General features: G+C 41.6%; 1 protein-coding gene across 1 annotated transcript in view; it reads right to left on the reverse strand.

Moving 5' to 3' along the window:
* Positions 1–2,690: 2,690 nt before the first annotated feature.
* Positions 2,691–20,268, reverse strand: part of SNX18 (sorting nexin 18) — a 28,733-nt gene continuing 11,155 nt past the window's right edge. Inside the window, exon 2 of the mRNA XM_061393541.1 lies at positions 2,691–5,347. Within this exon, the coding sequence (XP_061249525.1) occupies positions 5,094–5,347 (254 nt within the window). The 3' untranslated portion in view covers positions 2,691–5,093. The remainder of the gene's footprint in view (positions 5,348–20,268) is intronic.

Below are 20,268 nucleotides of genomic sequence, written 5' to 3' on the forward strand. Positions count from 1 at the left end.
ATTCACAGACAGAAAACTGGCTCAGAGAAGTTAAGTGACTACCTCAAGGTCACACAGCATTTAGGAACATTACTGTCATTTACTAAGTACCTACTTCTGGAATTTTTATCACTTCCCATGGTTGTTATTTAGAGAGGGAATACGCTGAATGGTGAAGGACTGTACATACTGGTTAATCTACTACTGTCAATAATTCAATAAAATCTAAGTAGGCCTATCTTACAATGGAGGAAATGGAAGCTCAGAGATGGGTTGGTGAGTTGCCTGAGGTCATTCAGAGAGTAGGAGCTAGGATATGACCCCTGGCTCCAATGCATTCTCTTTCTCACAGACATGCTGGGTCAGCTTCCCCATTATGTTGGCAGAGAAGTCCAGCAACTCAGCAATTACTAAGTCCTGAGAGCTATTTCTTGGAGTAACTGAAAATTTAAACCACTAGAAAAATAAGATCTGGTGCATCTGGCCACTTCAAACTTAGAAATCATTTCCACATATGCTGATGGGATGCACAGCAAAGGAATGTCACACATCTTGTGTCTTTCTAAGTTCCTTTTAGGGTAGCTTCACAGGTAACGCTGGCTTCTGGTACAAGTTCATCCAAGGAAATGGAACTTCCTCAATGGCTCAGCAGGTAAAGAATCTGCCTGCAATGCAAGAGACCCAGGTTTGATTCCTGGGTTGGGAAGAAGAAGGAAATTGCAACCCACTCCAGTATTCTTGCCTGGAGAATCCCATGGACAGAAGAGCCTGGCATGCTACAGTCCAAAAAGAGTTGGACATGGCTGAGTGGCTAAACATAACTTAATAAAACAAGCCACTTTTGGAAGCTCTATCTCTGCCACAGGAATAATGGGATTGAGAAATCAAGACCAAGTAGGAGGAACTCGTGATCCCTAGAAAGGCTTTAGCTATGACTCAATCCTAGATTACCTGCCCACAAAGTCAGAGGCTCGGGATAGAGGCAAATCCCCGAGTTGGGTTTTTCCAGGAGCCTGATAGCACCCTTCTGTACTCTGCCTAGAAGTTTACTCCACCACTCCTCAGACTCATCAGAACTTACCACGTGGAAAATCGTGTGTTGCTTCTACCTGTGACCAAGGGGAACTTGTCATGGCTAATTCTGACCCTGACCAAGAGGAATTAAATGCTGAATTTCACATTAGTTCCTGTGGCCTCCTTTCTTCTTTCAAACACCCTTTAAGAGACCTTCTCCTTCTCATGTCCCACCCTCCAATCTTGGGCCACAGATGACGTCTCCAGCTTGGGTCAGGTTTCCACCACTGGCCTAAGGAAATCTGTGAACTGCAAGATAGCTTGGCCATTTTAGATGTATCAGAAGAGGCTGAGAAAGCCAAGCCACAGGAAAATAAATAAATAAAATAGACCCATACAGATAAGACCCTGACAGATTACAAAGCCCCACATGGATGGCAAGCTTAGTTCTAGATGGGGAGTTTGGCCCTGTGTGGGATTTCCAGGTCCCTGTACCCATCGCAACCCTTCACATTTCGGATTAGGCTAGTTGGAGCTGGCTTGCCGCTGGCAACCATTAGTGACAATTCCCAACAGAGAAAACACGTAACTACTTAAGCACCTACTATGTGTCAGGTGCTAGACACACAGTAGCTACTATTTCAAAACACCTCACTCACAATTTATTGTTATAAGTTCAATAGTTACTGAAGTTACTAACACAAGCAGATATTCAGTGGGACTTCCAAATGGCTTACGGATTTAAATTAATCAAACAGTACAAAATTTCATGAACAATTTATATGGCAACTGCAGATGGACGCTTAAGACAGTGAATTCAGTCTTCTATTTTTCTGTTTAAGTCTTTCACATTAAATAAATGCCTCCTTGATTACTGGAGAAAAAAATAATTATAATATTCCATTGAAGCTGAGAAATAAAGCAACCTTTGTTTATTTTTTAAAAGATAAACATGGCTGATCTGCACTAATCATAATATTTTGAAGGAAATAAAACAATATTTGATATTTTTAGTCTAGAAATAAATAATACTCTGTTTTACTTAGTCTGTCCGCCAAAGACAAGGTTGGAAATGAGAATACTGGATAATGCCTATGGATTTAAAAGTATCAACCATGGTTATTCAATTCTGAGGAAATAAAAGCATAAATGGATAAGCATTATGCAATAAAAGCATAAGCATTAACTGGCTTAGTAAATTAATAGAAAAAAATGAACTTAGGAAAGAATGACATTTAAAGGTTTATATATAAACTTTACATGCTTCATTTGAGAGACCAAAACATTTTTCAAGTCCTTAATGATGAGAACAGCAGCAAAATTCAAGACAATTAAAAACTGGCATTTAAGAAACTGCTGTATTGTTATGAATAAATGTAAGACAACAGTACTAGTGAAGCCCAAGAAAATCCCAGTTAAACTCCATTCAAGCCAGTGAGCACTGGCTTTCCATTTCACTTTCCAACGTGTTCCCTTATTCCAGGTTTGAAACATACCTTCAGATAAGAGAGCCTAGAAGAGTAAGAGTCCCAGCGCACAGCTGCAGAACCAGTCTTGCTGCATTATAGTTTCAGCACATGAACAACTACAACTGTTTCTAATTAAAATAGCAAAGCCAGGCTCAAGTGCACACCCTGTTCTAAATACGTATTTGAATCAAAACTTATGAATTATAGAAAAAAAGACAAATAATGGCATGAAGGGCATGATAGTTTATTTTTAAAAAATTGTACCACACTGATCAAAATGACCAGCATACACATTATGATGGCTTTTCTCTTGGGTATTAACATCGCAGTATTTTTGTATACTGAAATGTTTCAATAGGACCAAGAACGTTAGAGAGATAAAAACCTTAGATGAAAATGAACACTAATGATTCTGGTGTCCTACCCCATAGAATTAATTTAAACCCCTTATGAATCAGTGGCATTATCATGTTATGTAGCTCTGAAGAATGAAAGTTCTCTTCTAAATAGGCAGCATGAACCTATACCTTCTTCCTCTTTTATCTTTAGCTCTTACAATTTGAACTATGTCCACCCTGGCCAAAGCACAATCATACAAGACACCTCAGATAATTTCCATGCTACCATTGCACAAGTTTAGTGATTTTTACTTAAACAAACAAAAAGTCAAACCACTGTCAAAAAAAGGAGGCAAATAAAAATGATTTTCCAATCATTTGAAAAGCATAGTGCTTATTTGTCCAATACAGACTCAAACTTAAATTAAATGCTATCATTATCATCTCTAAACTTCTGCAATAAAATTAACATATATATATATATATGGGTTTCATTTATAGAACTGTATCTTGCAATCAACAGGAAAAAGTTATTTTTTTAGAGAACAATATATTTGGTTACAGTTCCACATGTCGGTAGTAGAGACAAAGCCACATGATGTTAAATCTGGCTCTAAGTTAACTAAGGTATAAAATTTTGATCAAATCTGATCTTAAAAATTCAACCCATGTGAGATTACTTTTTAGAGTAAATGTGCTATTGAGAAATCATTTCAATAACCTTCACTTTGTATGACTATCTGCAAATTGACCCTTTTCTTTTAATCAATGTGACTCACCAACATTTCAAACTGACCTCTTTACTTCTACGTTACCACTTGAATACCCAGGGATTTCTGAGGCAGCATAAGTTTGACTTCATTAAAAACAGTAGACAGTTTAACCTTTCAGTGACAGCTTTACAATCTGTAAACTCAAGAATCACATTATTGAGCTCGGCAACTATAAAAACATTGAGATTCTGGTATTTCAAACCAAAATCTCTTTGTGCTTTTTAGATTAAGCTGCTTTTGAATATTTTTGGTATTTATCAGCCATTTGTATTTCCCTTATAGAAATAAAAGAATACACTTAAAGTAATTTTTAAGGTTAAATGTCCTGGGGGCTTATCAATACTTAAAGAAAAAAATTACTTTTTTCCATCAGCATTTGGAATAGTAGAAATTATTTCTGGTCCCTCATTAGATCAACCAACATTACTTTTCATCACGTGTAACACTGAATTTTATAGACATCCCTGAAAAAGTTTTTGATTAAGTAAACAAGTGAATCACAGTGGAGTCTCAATCAGTTAACAGTGTAGATCCATTAAAACACACACACACACACACACACACACACACTGAATATTAAAAAGAAAAATTTCAAGCTAAAAAAGAAAAAAAAGAAAACTCTCATAAGAATTAAATTCGAGTGTGTATTGTCACTGATTCTGTGCTCGTGTCCCCAACAGATTAGACCCCTTCTCCGGGTTGTAAGACATGTTCGATTAAATCTCCACGTCAAGTTTCCAGGACACTCGAGTGAAGAGACTAGCTACTGCAGCATCTAAGGGAGCAGAGTGGCACCATTTTCTTCCCTAACAGACACCCTGTCTGAAGGTGAACGTGAGGCTCCCTCCGCTGTGCTCGCCAGCATCTATCAGGAGACAAAACTCGCTGGGCAAGCTGATGACAGCTGATCCTCCCGCCCTGCCCCCAGCGCCAACAGGAGGTTCCCAGCAGTTCGTCATTACGTGCACTGGCCTTTCACTCTTTCCATCAGAAAAGTTGTGGTTGCTTTAAAAAGAGGGTACGGGGTGGAGAAATGAAAAACCAAGAGTCTAAAGGCACAAAGTCGCATAGCTGCTCTAGTTGGAGTTTGTAAACAGAGAATAGGCTGAATTTAGATAATCCCAATCTATGAGAGTAAAAAGGCATCCACAGCAGGCTTTTAACCAGCCAGCTTCTTTGAGACCCTTCATGGGTTTTGAGGTCTACAAAGTATGCACTAAAATACCCATACTTCAAAAAGCAATAAGGCAAATAGTATACTCATTATTCCAAAAGTTACAATGGTAGTGTAGGCATACAGAGTATAATTTAGTTACAATGTGTGGTACTGTTTCTATTATATAAACATATTAACTGCTTCTTTCCTACATAATTATATATTCAGCCCAGTTTCAGTTGAACACAAAACCATCCTTGTACCACTGCTGATAGTTGGCAATAGTTCTTTGATAGCAGTTTGTATTCTGCTGTAGAAATTATCCTTGAACTGAAAAAAAAGTCCATAATCCAACGTCCAGTCATTAAACACTATCATATTTGTGAAGAGCCTCTTCCAACTTCTGCGTCACTTTTTGGAAAAATATTATTTGTTGTTGTAAGAAATGCTGCATTTGTGATTTAAAGTCTCTTACTCGAATTTGATGGAAGTGGTGAATTTCAGCCAAAGTAGCAAAAGAAATAGTGTTACAGCGATCCTGAATGCCATCAGCCTTTTGGACTTCCATCTTCCCTTCTTCCACGTGTCGCCTACTCTCCTTTACTTTGGTAAGAGCTCCTGTGGTTTAAAAAAAAAATTAATTAAAAAATACATATAAAAAAATAAAAAATACATATGTATCCCAGTGTTACAGCTACATAGTAAACAGAATGTTGGGCATTATAAATACTTGCCTGAACTATTTTGAAGTCCCTTGGCATTTAAAGGGGTGACTATAATTATTTATTAAAAAAGAAGAAATCTGGTAAAGTTTCTGAAAACACCTCCACTGCTACAAATTCACTTATCAAAACTAGCCTTTGCCATTGACCAAATAGTATGTTTCATCTCTTCTAATAGCAGAGATATTATATACTATAGACAAAAACTGCAAGGAATTTTTCCTAAAAAGACAAACCAAGAAACTCTGCGATTTTAACATTCTTAAGGGACAAAGTGTAACACCACTCTGTATGTGTGTGTGTGTGTTAGTCACTCAGTCACATCCAACTCCTGGCAACCCCATGGACTAGCCCTCTAGGCTCCTCTGTCCATGGAATTCTCCAGGCATGAACACTGGAGTGGATAGCCATTCACTTCTCCAGGGGATCTTTCCAACCCAGGGATCAAAACTGGGTCTCCCATATTGCAGATAAGATTTTTTTTTTCTGTCTGAGCCACCAACACCACTATATACACATACATTAAGAAGGTCATCTCTAAAGTGGAGCATACTGCAGGCATGCCTGATTCTGACTCCACATTCTACCAGATCCATACCTGTAGCATAATGGCCCTGTGCAGTAAACATATGCCTCCTTCTCCTTATAGGCTGTAAAGATCAGTGAGTGTTGAGTTTGCCCTAACAGTCACCTGGGAATGAAGCCAGAAGTGTCATAGCCTCCGGCCAAGAAACGTCACCAGAGGATGCGGGCCGGGGGGTTGGGGATGGGGTGGGGTGGAGAGGACGGTTTCTGTCGCAAGTGCCACAGGAGGGCAGATCTTCCCCTAGAAGCACAGTCATAAAAAAAAGCACAAAAGCCTGAGGATGCATAGGAGGTAGGAAAAATAAAGACTATTCATGTGTTCTTAAAAATGAGTGATGATAAAGTTCAAATCACTTGAGCACAGCCAGCTCAAGAATCCAGATTCCTGACCCCACATGCATCCATTCTACTGAACCACAATGAAAGACGAGAGAAACACTTAGGGCACCAGGCTTGCTGGTCTGAGGATGTGATGATGCTAAGTGGAGGGAAAGGGAACCTGTTTAGAAGGCAGTGGGGAAGCTGAGCAGCTTTGTTGTGGAAATGTTGTTTTAGCCAATGGTGAAATATACAGGGGAAAAGCCCTGTATCTAAATTTCTTCAAATCTACAAAATAGAGTAAACCTACTATTAAATAAAATCCTTAAAGACTGTTTTGGTTTTTTTGCACAACTCAAAGACCTGAGAAATTAAAACTCATCAACAACAAATGTTACAGATATAAATGTATGTATGTTTGTATATTTTCATTTATTTATTCTAAAAATCTTTACCTGAAAAGCAGGAGAGCCCTGGAGCAGAGAGAATACCCTGCTTCCCCCGTGACCACACAGTGGAGATGTCATCCATGTTAACTGGGCTACAGGAAGACCCCTACCCAATCCCCTAAGTAGCCATCACCTTGAATGGCCCTGTTAACATCTCCCCCACAGCAGACAAGACTCAAGAAGCAATGCAACCTGCCTGCCTGTGGTCTACACTAAACAGAGAACGCTCCTCCTCCTTAGAGACAGCAAAGAATAATTTCTTATAGCGAACTTACGTTCATTATATTTGTACAAGTGTCATCGTTAATATATAAAAATTGAAGTTGAATAAACTAGGAAAGCATGAGACAGAAAACTAAAAAAGAAAAGAAAAAATTACCTAAAAGATGACTGAGAATATGAAACTATGAAATTTACATTGAAAATGGTTGAGAGAGAGCTTGCTGTTATTGTTTAGTTGCTAAGTCGTGTCCGACTCTCTTTTTGCAACCCTGTGGATTATAGCCCGCTGGGCTCCTCTGTCCATGAGATTTCCCAGGCAAGAATATTGGAGTGGGTTGCTATTTCCTTCCTCAGGAGATCTTTCTGATCCAGGGAAGGAACCTGTGTATCCTGCTTGGCAGGTGGATTCTTTACCACCGAGCCACCTGGGAAGCTGAAACAAGGCATTAAGAGAGCAGAGTCTCAGGCGATCTGACTGTTCGTGTGATTCAGGGCCGAGGTGCCTGCTATTGAGCATGGAGGACAGGCACTGGAGCCCTGCCCTGCACAGATCCCTGTGCAGCCGTGAAGCAGCTGGGTACCGGGAATATGCTGTAAGGGTCACTTGCTCTAGTCACTGGAGTCCAGCACAGAGGAACTCAGAAACCTGGCCCTGAGCGGTGCCAAGGTCAACGAACCTGCAGCTCATCAGCCTCCAGATGAGATCACCATCTTCTCAGAAACGACATTCTATGACACAGGCCTGCAGACATGCATCCGTAAAAACCAATTTACAAATGAACAAGCCTGACGTTTTCACAACCTGAATCACATCAGAATACATTTTCAAAACTCCTGGACACAGTACAAGTATTAACTCTCTCCAAGGCCTAAAGACCTTTTGGCATTTGTCGCCTTCAAGCTTTCTGAGTGTACATTCTAAAAAGGATCTGTGAATCGAAGACTCACTTTTCTCCCAGCTATGAATTTATTTTGTAAATAACACAGAGCCCTGAACAGTTGGGTTTCTGGGGCAATAATCTCAGCTCATTTACCAGCATTTGTGGAGGGCCTGGCTTCCCCAGTGACTCAGCGGTAAAGAATCCACCTGCAACGCAGAAGCTGCAGGAGACATGAGTTAGATCCCTGGGTGGGAAAGATCCCCTGGAGGAGGGCATGGCAACCCACTCCAGCATTCTTGTCTGGAGAATCCCCATGGACAGGGGAGCCTGGCGGGCTACAGTCCGTGGGGTTGCAAAGAGTTGGAAACGACTGAAGCAACTTAACACACACAAAAGGACAGCACAGAGCCGGCAAGGGGGATGCACATGGCGGGGCTCACACCAAGTGTTCAAGTCCCCACCCTCCGGAACTCTCAAGGAAGACACCTTGAGAAAGCACACTGAGGGCCAGCGCACAGCCATGGCGTGAAGTGACAGAGCCGCAAAGCACGGAATTCTGCATGGCAACTGACTGTGGCTTCTTCCAAGAGAATGTAATCATGTCACAAGGGAAAACGCTTGGAGGACCTGCTCTGTGCCAGGCAGTGCTGAGGACGAAGGGTGCCAGGGTGGGGGCAGGAATAAGCGGAGATAACAGTAAATGGGAGCTGCCTAAAACAGTCATCAAATATGCAAGGCACTTTCTGTGTACCAAGTCTAACCCTGTGCAACTCTGCTACAGACATGACTGCTGTTTTACAACAAGGAAACCGAGAAAGCCACCCACATTCTTTGAGGCCCGAAGTTAGCAGTAACCCAGTAAGAGGTGGGAGAGATGGGATCTGAATACAGAACTGACTTCAAAGCAAACACCACAAATATTCAGAAAAGAAACCGGAGACTGAAGAGACAAAAAGGCACAGTGGGCTGGTAAGCAGGGTGCTGGGGATAAGGGCAGGGGCTCCTGCCCCCTCCTTCTCTCTTTTCACCTCCCTTGCTGGTCCCTGGCTTTTATTCTGACGTGCACATCAGGAGACCTTGTGAGCATGTAAAATAAACCATATAGGTGCTGAAAATTTCCCTCTGGAATCTTAGTAGCCTCATTCAATTCATTAATTGTGCCTGTAAAGCCTTTTAATATTTATAAGATGTCTGATTTTCTTATCTTTGAAGCATACAATTAGGGTGCTACAAAAAAAAAATCGAAAAGGCAGCACATATTTCATTATTTTGAAAATTTAAACTCAAACTTACGTGGGGGGGTGGGAGGTTTTGTCTTCCCCCCACCTCCCCCCTTCTCACCGACTTAGATTCTATTGGAAAATTATATAAGTCAAGAACTATCACCAAAAATAGTAACATACAATCCCTGGATGGGCTTTGCCTTTGTTTGCTCTAGTGCAGCTGGATAGCCCAGCCAAAAATTATTTTGCAAAATAGGAAGAACAGAACAAACCACTGAAGAGAAGCACCCAAAGGGCAATTTCACTTGGAATTTTGGTTTAAGGCACTTAATACAATTCAAATCTATTAGCATAATGCATCAGGATTGCAAGGAGCAAGGAAACAGGTGAAATATGTTTATCAGAAAGAGACAAGGTTCCTATTTTAGGGACTCGAATTGTTTTTTGAGGTGACAAGATTTACATGCCTGAAACCATTAAAGACCTACACAAGATAGAAAATATAGGTATTGAACAGCATTCTATAAATGTACAAACTGGTAGAAGAGGGAGTGCTCGGTGTAATCAAGGAAGATTATGTCTTCACAAAATTGGACCCATGAATTTGGAGCAAATTTTAAAACCACAACGTCTTTTAACTAAAATGTAGTTAAATTGGTTTCCCTCCAGACCCACCTTCTGAAGAAAGATGATTAACAAAAAACAGGCTGACAGCAATATACTTTTTGAAAAATCGAAAGAGTTCCCGAGTTGACAGCAATCCAGTTCTCTAAGCATCTGGCTGTTACATTTCAGGATGACAACCCACAGACCTTCAACCCCAAGCCCCCCCAAAAGTAAGTTATCTTTTGTAAAATATTATTGACAGTTAAAAAATTATTTCCTTCAAGAAGAAAACCATTCTGCGTTTAAATATTCACCTCACAAGCCTCTGATTAGTTTTTCCCATACAGTTTTAACAAATACTAAGGGTTCAGTGTGTTTTCTTATGAGAAAGATAAAGTCAAATCATTCAATAAGCTAATTATGGAAGTTAATTAGTTTACTGTCTGAGAGTATACAGAAAAAAAGAAAAAACCACTGGGGAATTGATGAACAGAACTACTTTCTGGAGTTTCCCTGAAGCTCCCCTCTACCCCACTTCTACCCACTGCACTTCTAAACTCTGGCTTCTCTCAAGGTCAAAGTGGGAACATACTTTTCCAATAGAAATGTATTACAAACATCCATTAGATATAAGTAAAATAGTTTTACTATTAGAACTAGGACTTACGTTTTGTCACAGACGGTGTATTCTTGCAGTTTATTTCCCAGTTCTCAAACTGGGAATTATCTGTACACACATCTACACTTCCCATATTTCCAAATCTAAAATATTAAACATCACAAGGCAGAGAGAGCCACATTTTCAACCAGGTTTAGCTTCTAAAGAGTGAAGAGTTGGAGAAAGAAAACTATTGGGGGCAGGGTTAGATCCCTACAGACTTGTTACTTCTAGGATAGCTTAAAATATTAACTTGTAGCTAAGAATCAACTGCAGAGGTACAATGTAACCAGCTGCAGAGTTGTAACAAACATTACAGCATATTTTAAGTACTCTCTCAGCTGTACCAAACCCAAGAGGAGTGTAAATAAAAGCTAGAAACATGGCCCAGAATCTAAAAACCAACAGGAACACATACTTTTATCACGCAGTCAATACAAAAACAGGCAAAGGTTTTCAAAACCTGTATTTTTTTTTAAACTTTATTTTGCATTGGGGTAGAGCCGATTAACAATGCTGTGATAGCTTCAGGTGAACAGGGAAGGAGCTCAGCCACACACATACACGTACCCATTGACCCCCAAACTCCCCTCCCCCAAAAGCTGTACTTTGATAGTGGCTAATTTAGGAGGAATCTAACCCTACCAGGCCTCTGATGTCACAAACATCACACTGTCACCCTGCTTTTGTAACAGTAAGGAAAATCAAACAATAAGGGGGAGAAATTATAAAATAAAGCCTAGGGTGAAAAGTGGTTGCTTCTGGATTAAACAAAAGACCCATAAATATACTCATGGGTAGGGCAACTGTTTTAAAGTGAAAGAAAATTAAAAATAGGAGGGATCAGAAGGAAACATATTTCAGAGTAGGAACACAAGCACATAACTACAAAATTATTTCTCGGGCTAAAAGACAAACATTATATGGGGATATATATGGACAAAATAAGATTTTATCAAGAAAAGAAAATAGAGGCAATCATTAAATTCTGATATTAAGTAAGAAGAGGCTGACATTACAGAACAATGAACACATTCTTCATTAAGATACTTATAGCCAATAACAAGACAAAATAACAAGAAGGTAATACATGAAAAATGGTGCAGCCTCCCCAAGTTACACAACTAAAAATAAATTCTTAAAGGGTATTAGAAATACAGGAAAAGGTATTCATGAACGTGGGCAATGTATTTCCATCACACCCATGACTGTGCTCCCCAACAGGCAAAAGCAATCTAGTTCCCATGCAGGACACTGGGCTGAGTTGGACACATTTCAGGTGTTTCTTCCCCAGGGAATCTCTGTGGCGGGGAGGCAGAAAGGAATACAGAGATGTGCTTCCCAGGTGGTGCTGGTGGTAAAGAACCTGCCTGCCGATGCAGGAGACATAAGAGATGCGGGTTTGATCCTTGGGTTGGGAAGACCCCCTAGAGAAAGGCATGACAACCCACTCCAGTACTCTTGCCTCGAAAATTTCATGGACAGAGGAGCCTCGTGGGCTACAGTCCATGGGCCCCAAAGAGTCTTTTCATAATACAGAGTCACCCCTCCTAAAAAGGCTTCCAGGCTAAGAAGGAACTTGCAGCTGAGCACTCAATCTAACTATTAAAATAGTTGGACAAATTATTAAAGGATTTCCACAGGATAGAAAGTTCACTCAGGAACTGATCAGCCTAAACCTTTATTCCAAAGGATGGAGCAGGACCATGACAGACTTCTACCACTACCACTGGGGAAGCTGGAAGAACTGAGTCCTTTGGTAAGAAGGGCAGAGTTGGGTCTCCGATTTTTTTTTTTCAATGAGCTATAAGGTTGTGAAAGTTAAACGAGGTTTTGGTACAGTTTTTTTCAGTCTCTCTAGCAAGAGGCTGTGACTTGCCCAAAGTCCCACAGCTAATTCCTAGCAAAGAACTTGCCCTTCCTACCTGCCTGCCAGCCCTGCCACTCTCCACTTAACATTCCAGTCAGGGCCTCTGCTCCACTCTCTTGAAAAGGGTCCTTCCCTTTCTACATTTGGAGTCATAAAAGGAAAACTAAACCAGTATTTCAACTTTGCTTTAGGACCTGCTATTAACAAATCTCCCAGACTTTTTTGGCATTCTTAGCTGACTCTGTACATGCAAAATTCCTAACTGCGTTCATTTTGATACTTATTGAAATTACTCAGGCTCAGAGAAAGGCATTTTGCCCATTTCCCATCACCAAACCCAGCAGAACTCATGTCCTAACTTCATTCCCACTCCTCTCCTCCCATGCTCTGGGTATTTTACCAATGTGAGCATAATTTTAAAGCATGCTCAGGTCAGAAGGAGCATCCTAATTAATAACCCACATGCACTCAATTTTAGAGGAATGATATTATGCACACTTGTGGGGAACACAAAATAATGACACATAAAAGAATCCAATCACATGATTAAGTTCATTATTATAACCTTAAAGGGCTCAAACTCATAGATCAATTACAATCCAGGAAGTCAGCACCATTTTCAAAAGCATCACATTATTTACACAGCATGCCATTAAATTATGTACATCAGTAAAACTGTTCAGGAAGCATTTCATTGCCATTTTGGTTTTTCTAGAATGAGAGCACTGAAGCTCTGGTATCATCTAGTCAAAGAGAACATGTGAAGAATAGCCAACAGTCAGGAACAGTCTTCACTTCTTTAAATTTTGAGAGCAATTGCTTAGGGAAATATGTTTGGAAACTGTACACAGTTTTCTTTTTAAAAATATAATGTTTATTTTTTCCCTTGCAATTTAAAAAGTAATACACATACATGCAGAAAATGCGGTAGGATTTCAGGCTTGGCCAGAGACTGCCTTGCTCTGGAAGGGATGTCTGAGCCCTAGAGAGCGAACAGTGATGCCAGGGCAGAAGAGAACAGGATGGCAGTTAGCGACAGTCAACCAGCTGGCTCTCTGTTGCCCTCAAGCAACGACGGCTGCTCAACCCTGTTTTCACAGATTTGATCATTCTGTGTTACATGTGTCAATTTTGATCGGTTCCATGAGCTGAAGTATAAAGCACATTAGCCGACACTGTTACACTACACTGAACCCTGCTGTATCATCTCCTTCTGATTTGCAGAAAGAAAGCACTGCCCTGGCAACTTCTGACCCAGCAAAACCAGAAAGGGGCAAAAAAAAAAAAAAAAAAATCCAACCCACTCACATACTGCAGTGCCTCAGACATTTTAACCAGGGAGGCTCTAAACTCAGTTGAGTTTATCTGGCCTCCCTTCAGTTTCTCTGGTTAAGGCCCTCTCCTCCACCTTCACCTTCCCAGGCCCCACCCTACCCCCTAGGCTTGCTGGCTGCTCCAAAAGCTCCCAACCCACTAGTCTCTGCACCTGAACGTTGCCTTCCTTTCCTTAACCAAATCTCTTATTCTCCTATGCTTTGTCCCTCCTCGGACCAATTATACAAAAGGTTCAGTCACTAAGCAACAGGGATCCAAAGGCTACATTTTCTTCCTTAAAAAAAAAAAAAAAAGAATTAGAAGAAAAAAGTAAGCGCTTCATTTAATTTTGAAATCATGAATGTGCCAAGAACATTAACAAGATTTTGTCTTCCTGGGGCCCTGGCCCAGAAAACGCAGGCAGTGAGGAACAGAACAGGAGACGGGCTGAAGGGCACAGGGACAGCTGTACAGAAGCTGCATGAGCTAGACCTGTTTTTCTTCATTCCCTGGTACTTGTGAAATGTTGAAAGAAAATGCTAATTTGGCCAAAGTGGCCTATTTCGCTCCTACCCTCCCATCACTGGTACCCACCCCTGGGTCCCTGCTAACTCCCCAGTAACTCCTTCCCCCTAAACTTTCCTCCCTCCTTTCGGTTTCCATCCACCCACTCGTTGACTCTTCTTCCCCTCTCTCTGCTCCAATATTTACTTTTTTATTTATTTTTTTTATTAGTAAAATAGCTCCCAAAACAAAGACTGACATTTACATAAAAGGGGCAGGATAGGATGGCTATCCATCCAGGGAACACAGTCCCATGTGAGCACCTGCTCTATGCAAAGCTCTGGTCTGTACTCCGCATGTCTAGCTGTTGTTTTTTTTTTTTATCTTTAACCTGGAAAGAAAAGCAAGGATGACTCTTTTGTTTTCAGAGGTGGACAGAGGCTTAAGCAAGGTAAATAACTTTACAAGGTGTCAGCTACATGTGAATCTGGTCTGCTTCCTAACCCACGCAGTTCCCTGTACCTGCCCAACTGGGGCTGCCTCCTGCCTGAGACCTCAAAGCCCCACGGACCAGGCCCAGAACACAGGGCACCACACCACACCAAGCCTCCAGAAGCCTCATGTTGGGATAAGCAACCCATGAATCACCTCCATGGAGAAGGAAAGGGCAACCCACTCCAGTATTCTTGCCTAGGAAATCCCATTGACAGAGGAGCCTGGAGGGCTACAGTCTATGGGGTCGCAAAGAGTAGGACACGACTGAGCAACCAAGCAGGCACGCACGAACCGCCTCCAGGCCCTCACAATTCTATTTATTCCTGCATCAAGTCTGACTAAGTGGGCTCCAGATTTGGACCATGTAAATAAACTTGAGAGTGTGCAAATAGTACCACTGAACTCGTCGGTGAGAGCAACTTTTTGAAGGGACAAAATGTCCCTAGAGCCAAGAACTATCAAAATTCAAAGATACAAGTAATTTAAAATTCACTTTCAATTTCAATTCACAATGAGAACTTTTGAGTCATTCAAAAAAAAGAGAGAGGGTCAGGACCAGGATAATAAATTACAAAAAAAAATAAAATAATAATAACAACAACAAAGACCTGATTGCTTGATGATGAAAAAAATTAAAGAACCTTAAAGAACTCAGGCCTCTAAGTTTGGGTCCTGAAGATACAATAAGCAGCTGTTTGTTCTGGTAAAAGTCTTATTATTTCCTAATTAAGCAGCTCTTTTAGCTCCATTCAGCAATCAGCAGAAGCGTACAGGAAGGATGACATTTAGTATGAATGAAAACATTCACTGACGTGCACCACATCTTAAAACATTGGATTACTTCTACTCACTATGTACATACATCCATACAGCTCACCTTGTCCAGAAATGAAGATGGAAATCATATGATTATATCTCTTGTGGCTCATTTGGTAGCATAGGTTGTTCTGTTCACAGCTAGGAAATGTTATATATAATAAAGGTTCTCGTGTTTCAGCTTATATTAAGTGTTAAATACATGATAAAGATACTAGGGTGATAGATTCAAGAGAATACTGTAAAAATAGTGTTTTTATTTCAGAAGACTCTGGATACAATGGTGAAAACGTTGATGTGCTTATGGCCAAGCGAAGAGAGATAAAGACCAAAATTTGAAGATTAAAAAACATGTATCATTTTCTTTCTTAAAGGTTTTCTACCCACAGAATCATAATAAAATAAGGTAGAAGGAATATTCTTGATAATCATGAACATACAATAAAACTCGAATAAAACAACTGATGCTGTAAAACAGAATCCATAGTGTGGTTAAAATTCAGAGAATACACTTGATGCCTGAGGTGCACAGTGGGTAGTTCCTAATTCCTAATCCTTTTGTTTCCTGATATACACACATGGGTATAGGTCTGTACAAACAAAGCAGCATTAGGGATATTTGCAAGCTGCCAAGCACTTTGGATTTAAATGACCTTTGACATACAACAAAACATACCTATACCTAAGACTAAAATGGACTTTGGAAACTACCTTTAACCAAATGTAAAACCTTAAGTTTCTTTTTTTCTAGGAAGATAAAGGGAGGCCCAAGCTAAGAGGTGGTGCAGTAGTAAAGAATTCGCCTGCCAATGCAGGAGATGCAGATGCAATCCTTTGACTGGGAAGATCCTTGAAGAAGGAAATGGCAACCCACTCCAGTATTCTTGCCTGGAGAATCCCATGGACAGAGAAGCCTGGTGGGCTATCGCCCATGGAGTCGTAAGAGAGTCACACGACTGAGCACACACGCACACAGACTGACATAAATCTAACAGAAGCTGCTAAGCAGACAGGCCCTTCTCTATGGGGGAAGGAATAGAGTGAGGTGGCACTGGCCCTTTAGAAAAGAGACAGACATGTTAGGTACACATCCAAAGCCAGATCCGTGGTTCCCAGGACCGCTTCTGAGAGGGCTGCTGTTACTACTACAGTTAGAACAATGTTTTCAAAGGATCTTTTTCTTTCTTTCAAGTATTCTTCCCAAATAATATCTAGTTTTTAACTGTAGAAATGTAATTGTAAACCCCAGCGTTACCAGCTGCTACTTAAGCTACAGTGGGTACTAAGTGGTGAGCAGCCCAGCATTAATGGCTTCCTACAGTGCTGTTTGCTGTGGCCATTATGATCGGCACTTCACATCACTTTACAATCATTACACTTTGGGGAAGATTCCTAAATCAACAGTTTTAAACTTAAGCACACTCTTGGCCCTGGGGTGTCCCTGCTTTCTGCCAATGGCGGGGACCAGGTTTCCACTGGCCACATCTAGACTTCCTGAACCAATCATAAATAAACAACTGAAGTCAAAACAATCTACCAATAGAAATACAGTATTTTAAAAGACATAAAATATAACTCAAAACACATGAAAACTTATAGATTACCCATGCTGACATTTACTAGCATTTATAAAGATTTCTCACTGCAGGCAATAGGTGGGCTTTTGTGAAAATCACAAATGTCAATATAACGAAATATAATAAAAAGTCCAGAAAATGGGATTTTCTAAGGATCCCTTCAGCCCCATTCCTTCTCTTTCCCTCTAATCTTTCTTTTCTTAAACCTACCTATTTCTATTCTTGGCATCACTACTTTCTGTCACTCAAACTTAATACTTCAAAGGTAACTCTAGACTCAAGCTTCCCTGGTGGCTCAGTGGTAAAGCATCTGTCTGCAATGCAGGAGATGCAAGAAACGTGGGTTGGATCCCTGGGTCGGAAAGATCCACTGGAGGAGGAAACGGCAACCCACTCCAGTAGTCTTGCCTGGGAAATCCCATGGATAGGAGAGCCTGATAGGCTAGAGTCCACGGGGTCACAAAAGAGTTGGACATGACTTAGCAAGTAAACAGTAACTCTAGATTCAAGAGAGCCACCCCTCACCAGTCCTACCACTCTCCCTGACAGGTGTCTTCAGTTCACCTGCTCTTTCAAAGCCTGCCTCGAGCCTGGTCTACTAACAAGCCTCTGCAGGTCTGTACTCAGCCAATAGGAGCAGCTTCCTGGGAACCAGGTTGCACTCGGGGGACGCATGCCAAGAGCTCACAGTTAGGTTCTATGGCTCACCGCCTTCCTGCCGGCAAAGTGGGGATAATGAGAGAATTTACCTCAAAATCTTCCATGAGGTTTAAATAGATATAATCCAGTGCAAAGCACCATGCCTGATGCACAAAAACCCTCAATGTACATTTGCTACTTTTATCACAGTTCAGAAGTCACTCTTCAGTTTCAAACCTTTAGTGGCTGCTGACTGCCTATAGGATAAAACAATTTTCTAGCAGGCATCCTACCTATTGTAGCATAAAGAGTACTGACCTCAGGTCAGGGCTAAAAGTGAACTCAAATCCTAGGTCTCCTTATTAGCTGCGTGATTCTGGAAATCACTCAACTTCCTTGAGCCTCACCTGGCACCCAGTTGGGGAGTTAAACAGCTATACTGGGTTGAACAGTATCTCCTCACAAAAATTCACATCCACTTGGAAACTGTAACTGTGACCTTATTTGGAAACAGGGTCTTTGCCCACATAATTAGTTTGGGTGAGGTCACACTGGATTGGGCTTCCCAGGTAGCTCAATGGTAAAGAATCCACCTGCCAATGCAAGAGACGCAGGTTTGATCAAAGATCCCTGGGGGAAGAAATGGCAACCCACTTCAGTAATCTTGCCTGGGAAATCCCATGGATAGAGGAGTTTGGTGGGCTACAGGCCATGGGGTTGCAAAGAGTCGGACATGACTGAGTGACTGAGCATGCAAGCACAAGGCCATACTGGAAGAATGGGCCCTAAATCCAAAGTGGTAGAATCCTTAAAAGAAGGAGATGAGCACACAGGGAGAATGCCAGGTAAAGATGGAGGCAGAAACTGGAGCCATGAGTCTACATGCCAAGAACAGCAAGGATTGCCGGCAACCACCAGAAGCTGGAAGGATCCTCCAGCCTTTGGAGGGAGAGCGGCGCTGCCGATGTCTTCATGTCAGACTTCTAGACTCCGGAACTGGGAGAGAACAAACTTATACTTTTCTTAAGCCACCCAGTTTGTGGTAATTTGTTACAGCAGTCCTGGCAAACTAACTCAACAGCTAATCATTATTGCTTAGAGACATATTTGCCATAGAAAATGGTTATTCCAGGTGTCACACAAAGAAACTGAGGCTGAGCGAAGCTGCTGGTGGGAACTCAGCCCCATATGGTTGAGGTCCAGGCTCACGACCACTCTGCTGCCACACCCACCCCTGAATGGAATTAGATGCAATGGATGTGACTGCCCGGAATACTGCTGTTCACGCAGTAAGTACTTAAAAATGGTAGCAACAGCCACACATACATCAACTCCCTAACCTGCTTGACCTCCAAGTCAAGGGTCAGCAAACATTTTCTTTAAGGGTCAGACAGTAAATATTTGATGCTTTGCAAGTTGAGGCAAAATTGAGGCTTATACAACCATTAAAAAAAAAATACATATATATATAAAACATCCTTAAGCTCAAGTGCTATAAATGAACAGGCACCTGGGTGGGTTTGACCTGTTGGCTGCAGACCCCGATGCATCTTCCGGCATCTTTGCTGGCAGCTCCACAGGCTCAGTGTGCAGGGCATTTTATTCTCCCTGCCCCTTCCCCCACTCCTGTTGGCCAACACCTCCTTCTGTCTCCTCTTCCCCACCCCCAAAGACATTCTCTCAGGTTAGTATTTCACCATGTCTTGCCCGAACTATTCCAAGAACTTCCCATCTTGCCCCACCCCGAGCCACCCTTCACACCCGTCACCAGGACTGCAGGCCCGATCACATCAATACCCCTGTTGATCTTCCATGAGGCTCCCTCCATCACCTCCAGGATCAAAACCACGAGGACCTTTCTTAAGAACACCAGTGTCTAGGCTACATGTTCCCGCCTTTCAGATTCAGTGCATCCAGAAGGGGCCCTATGTCCAGCTGCAACCATGCCAAGGCTGATGTGAGAGGCAGCCGGGTTTAGTCCCTGATTTTTGTACTTATGGTTCCCTCTGCCCAGAATGCCCTTCCCTGCGCTGCCCACCAGGCAAACTCCCAACTGCTTTTCAAAACTCTTCTTCAGCTGAGACAGGGAGGAGCCACCCTTGAACTCTGCATAGTTAACCACACCTCCTCTGTCCTACTTCACACCGTGGCATGTGCTACCGTGCCTGTATGGGTCACACTGTATAGTGACAGCTAACTCACCTGTCAGCCTCCCTCAGTGACCTAAGCTCTGGGCATGGAGCCTATCAGCTCTTATATGCTTATCAAACCTATCCTAAAGCATTTCCAGATCAACCGTGCACTGTCCATCGATGTTCCTCCAAAAGGCAAAATACAACTATCTTTCAAAGGGAAAACCAATGCTACCACTCAAACCTCTAACACAACCCTGGACTCTCACGCACTATTATTACATAGGAACTAAGTCAGATCTACCTCTCATTTCAGTTTTCTGCACACACATTCTCCCTCCCTCACGGAACTGCATTTTCCCTGAGGGCAGGCACCTCCTGCCCAACACCCACACCCAATGGTTTGTGCATCCAAGTCACTCAACACCCTGAATGCACAGGCTCTAATTCACATGTTTTGAATTAAGCAAAAGGGACCCCAGGGAAAGAGTAGTATCATGAAAGCTTACCAAAGAGGAGAGAAACATA

The sequence above is a fragment of the Bos javanicus genome, chromosome 20, assembly GCF_032452875.1.
Source record: "Bos javanicus breed banteng chromosome 20, ARS-OSU_banteng_1.0, whole genome shotgun sequence".
Taxonomy (NCBI): domain Eukaryota; kingdom Metazoa; phylum Chordata; class Mammalia; order Artiodactyla; family Bovidae; genus Bos; species Bos javanicus.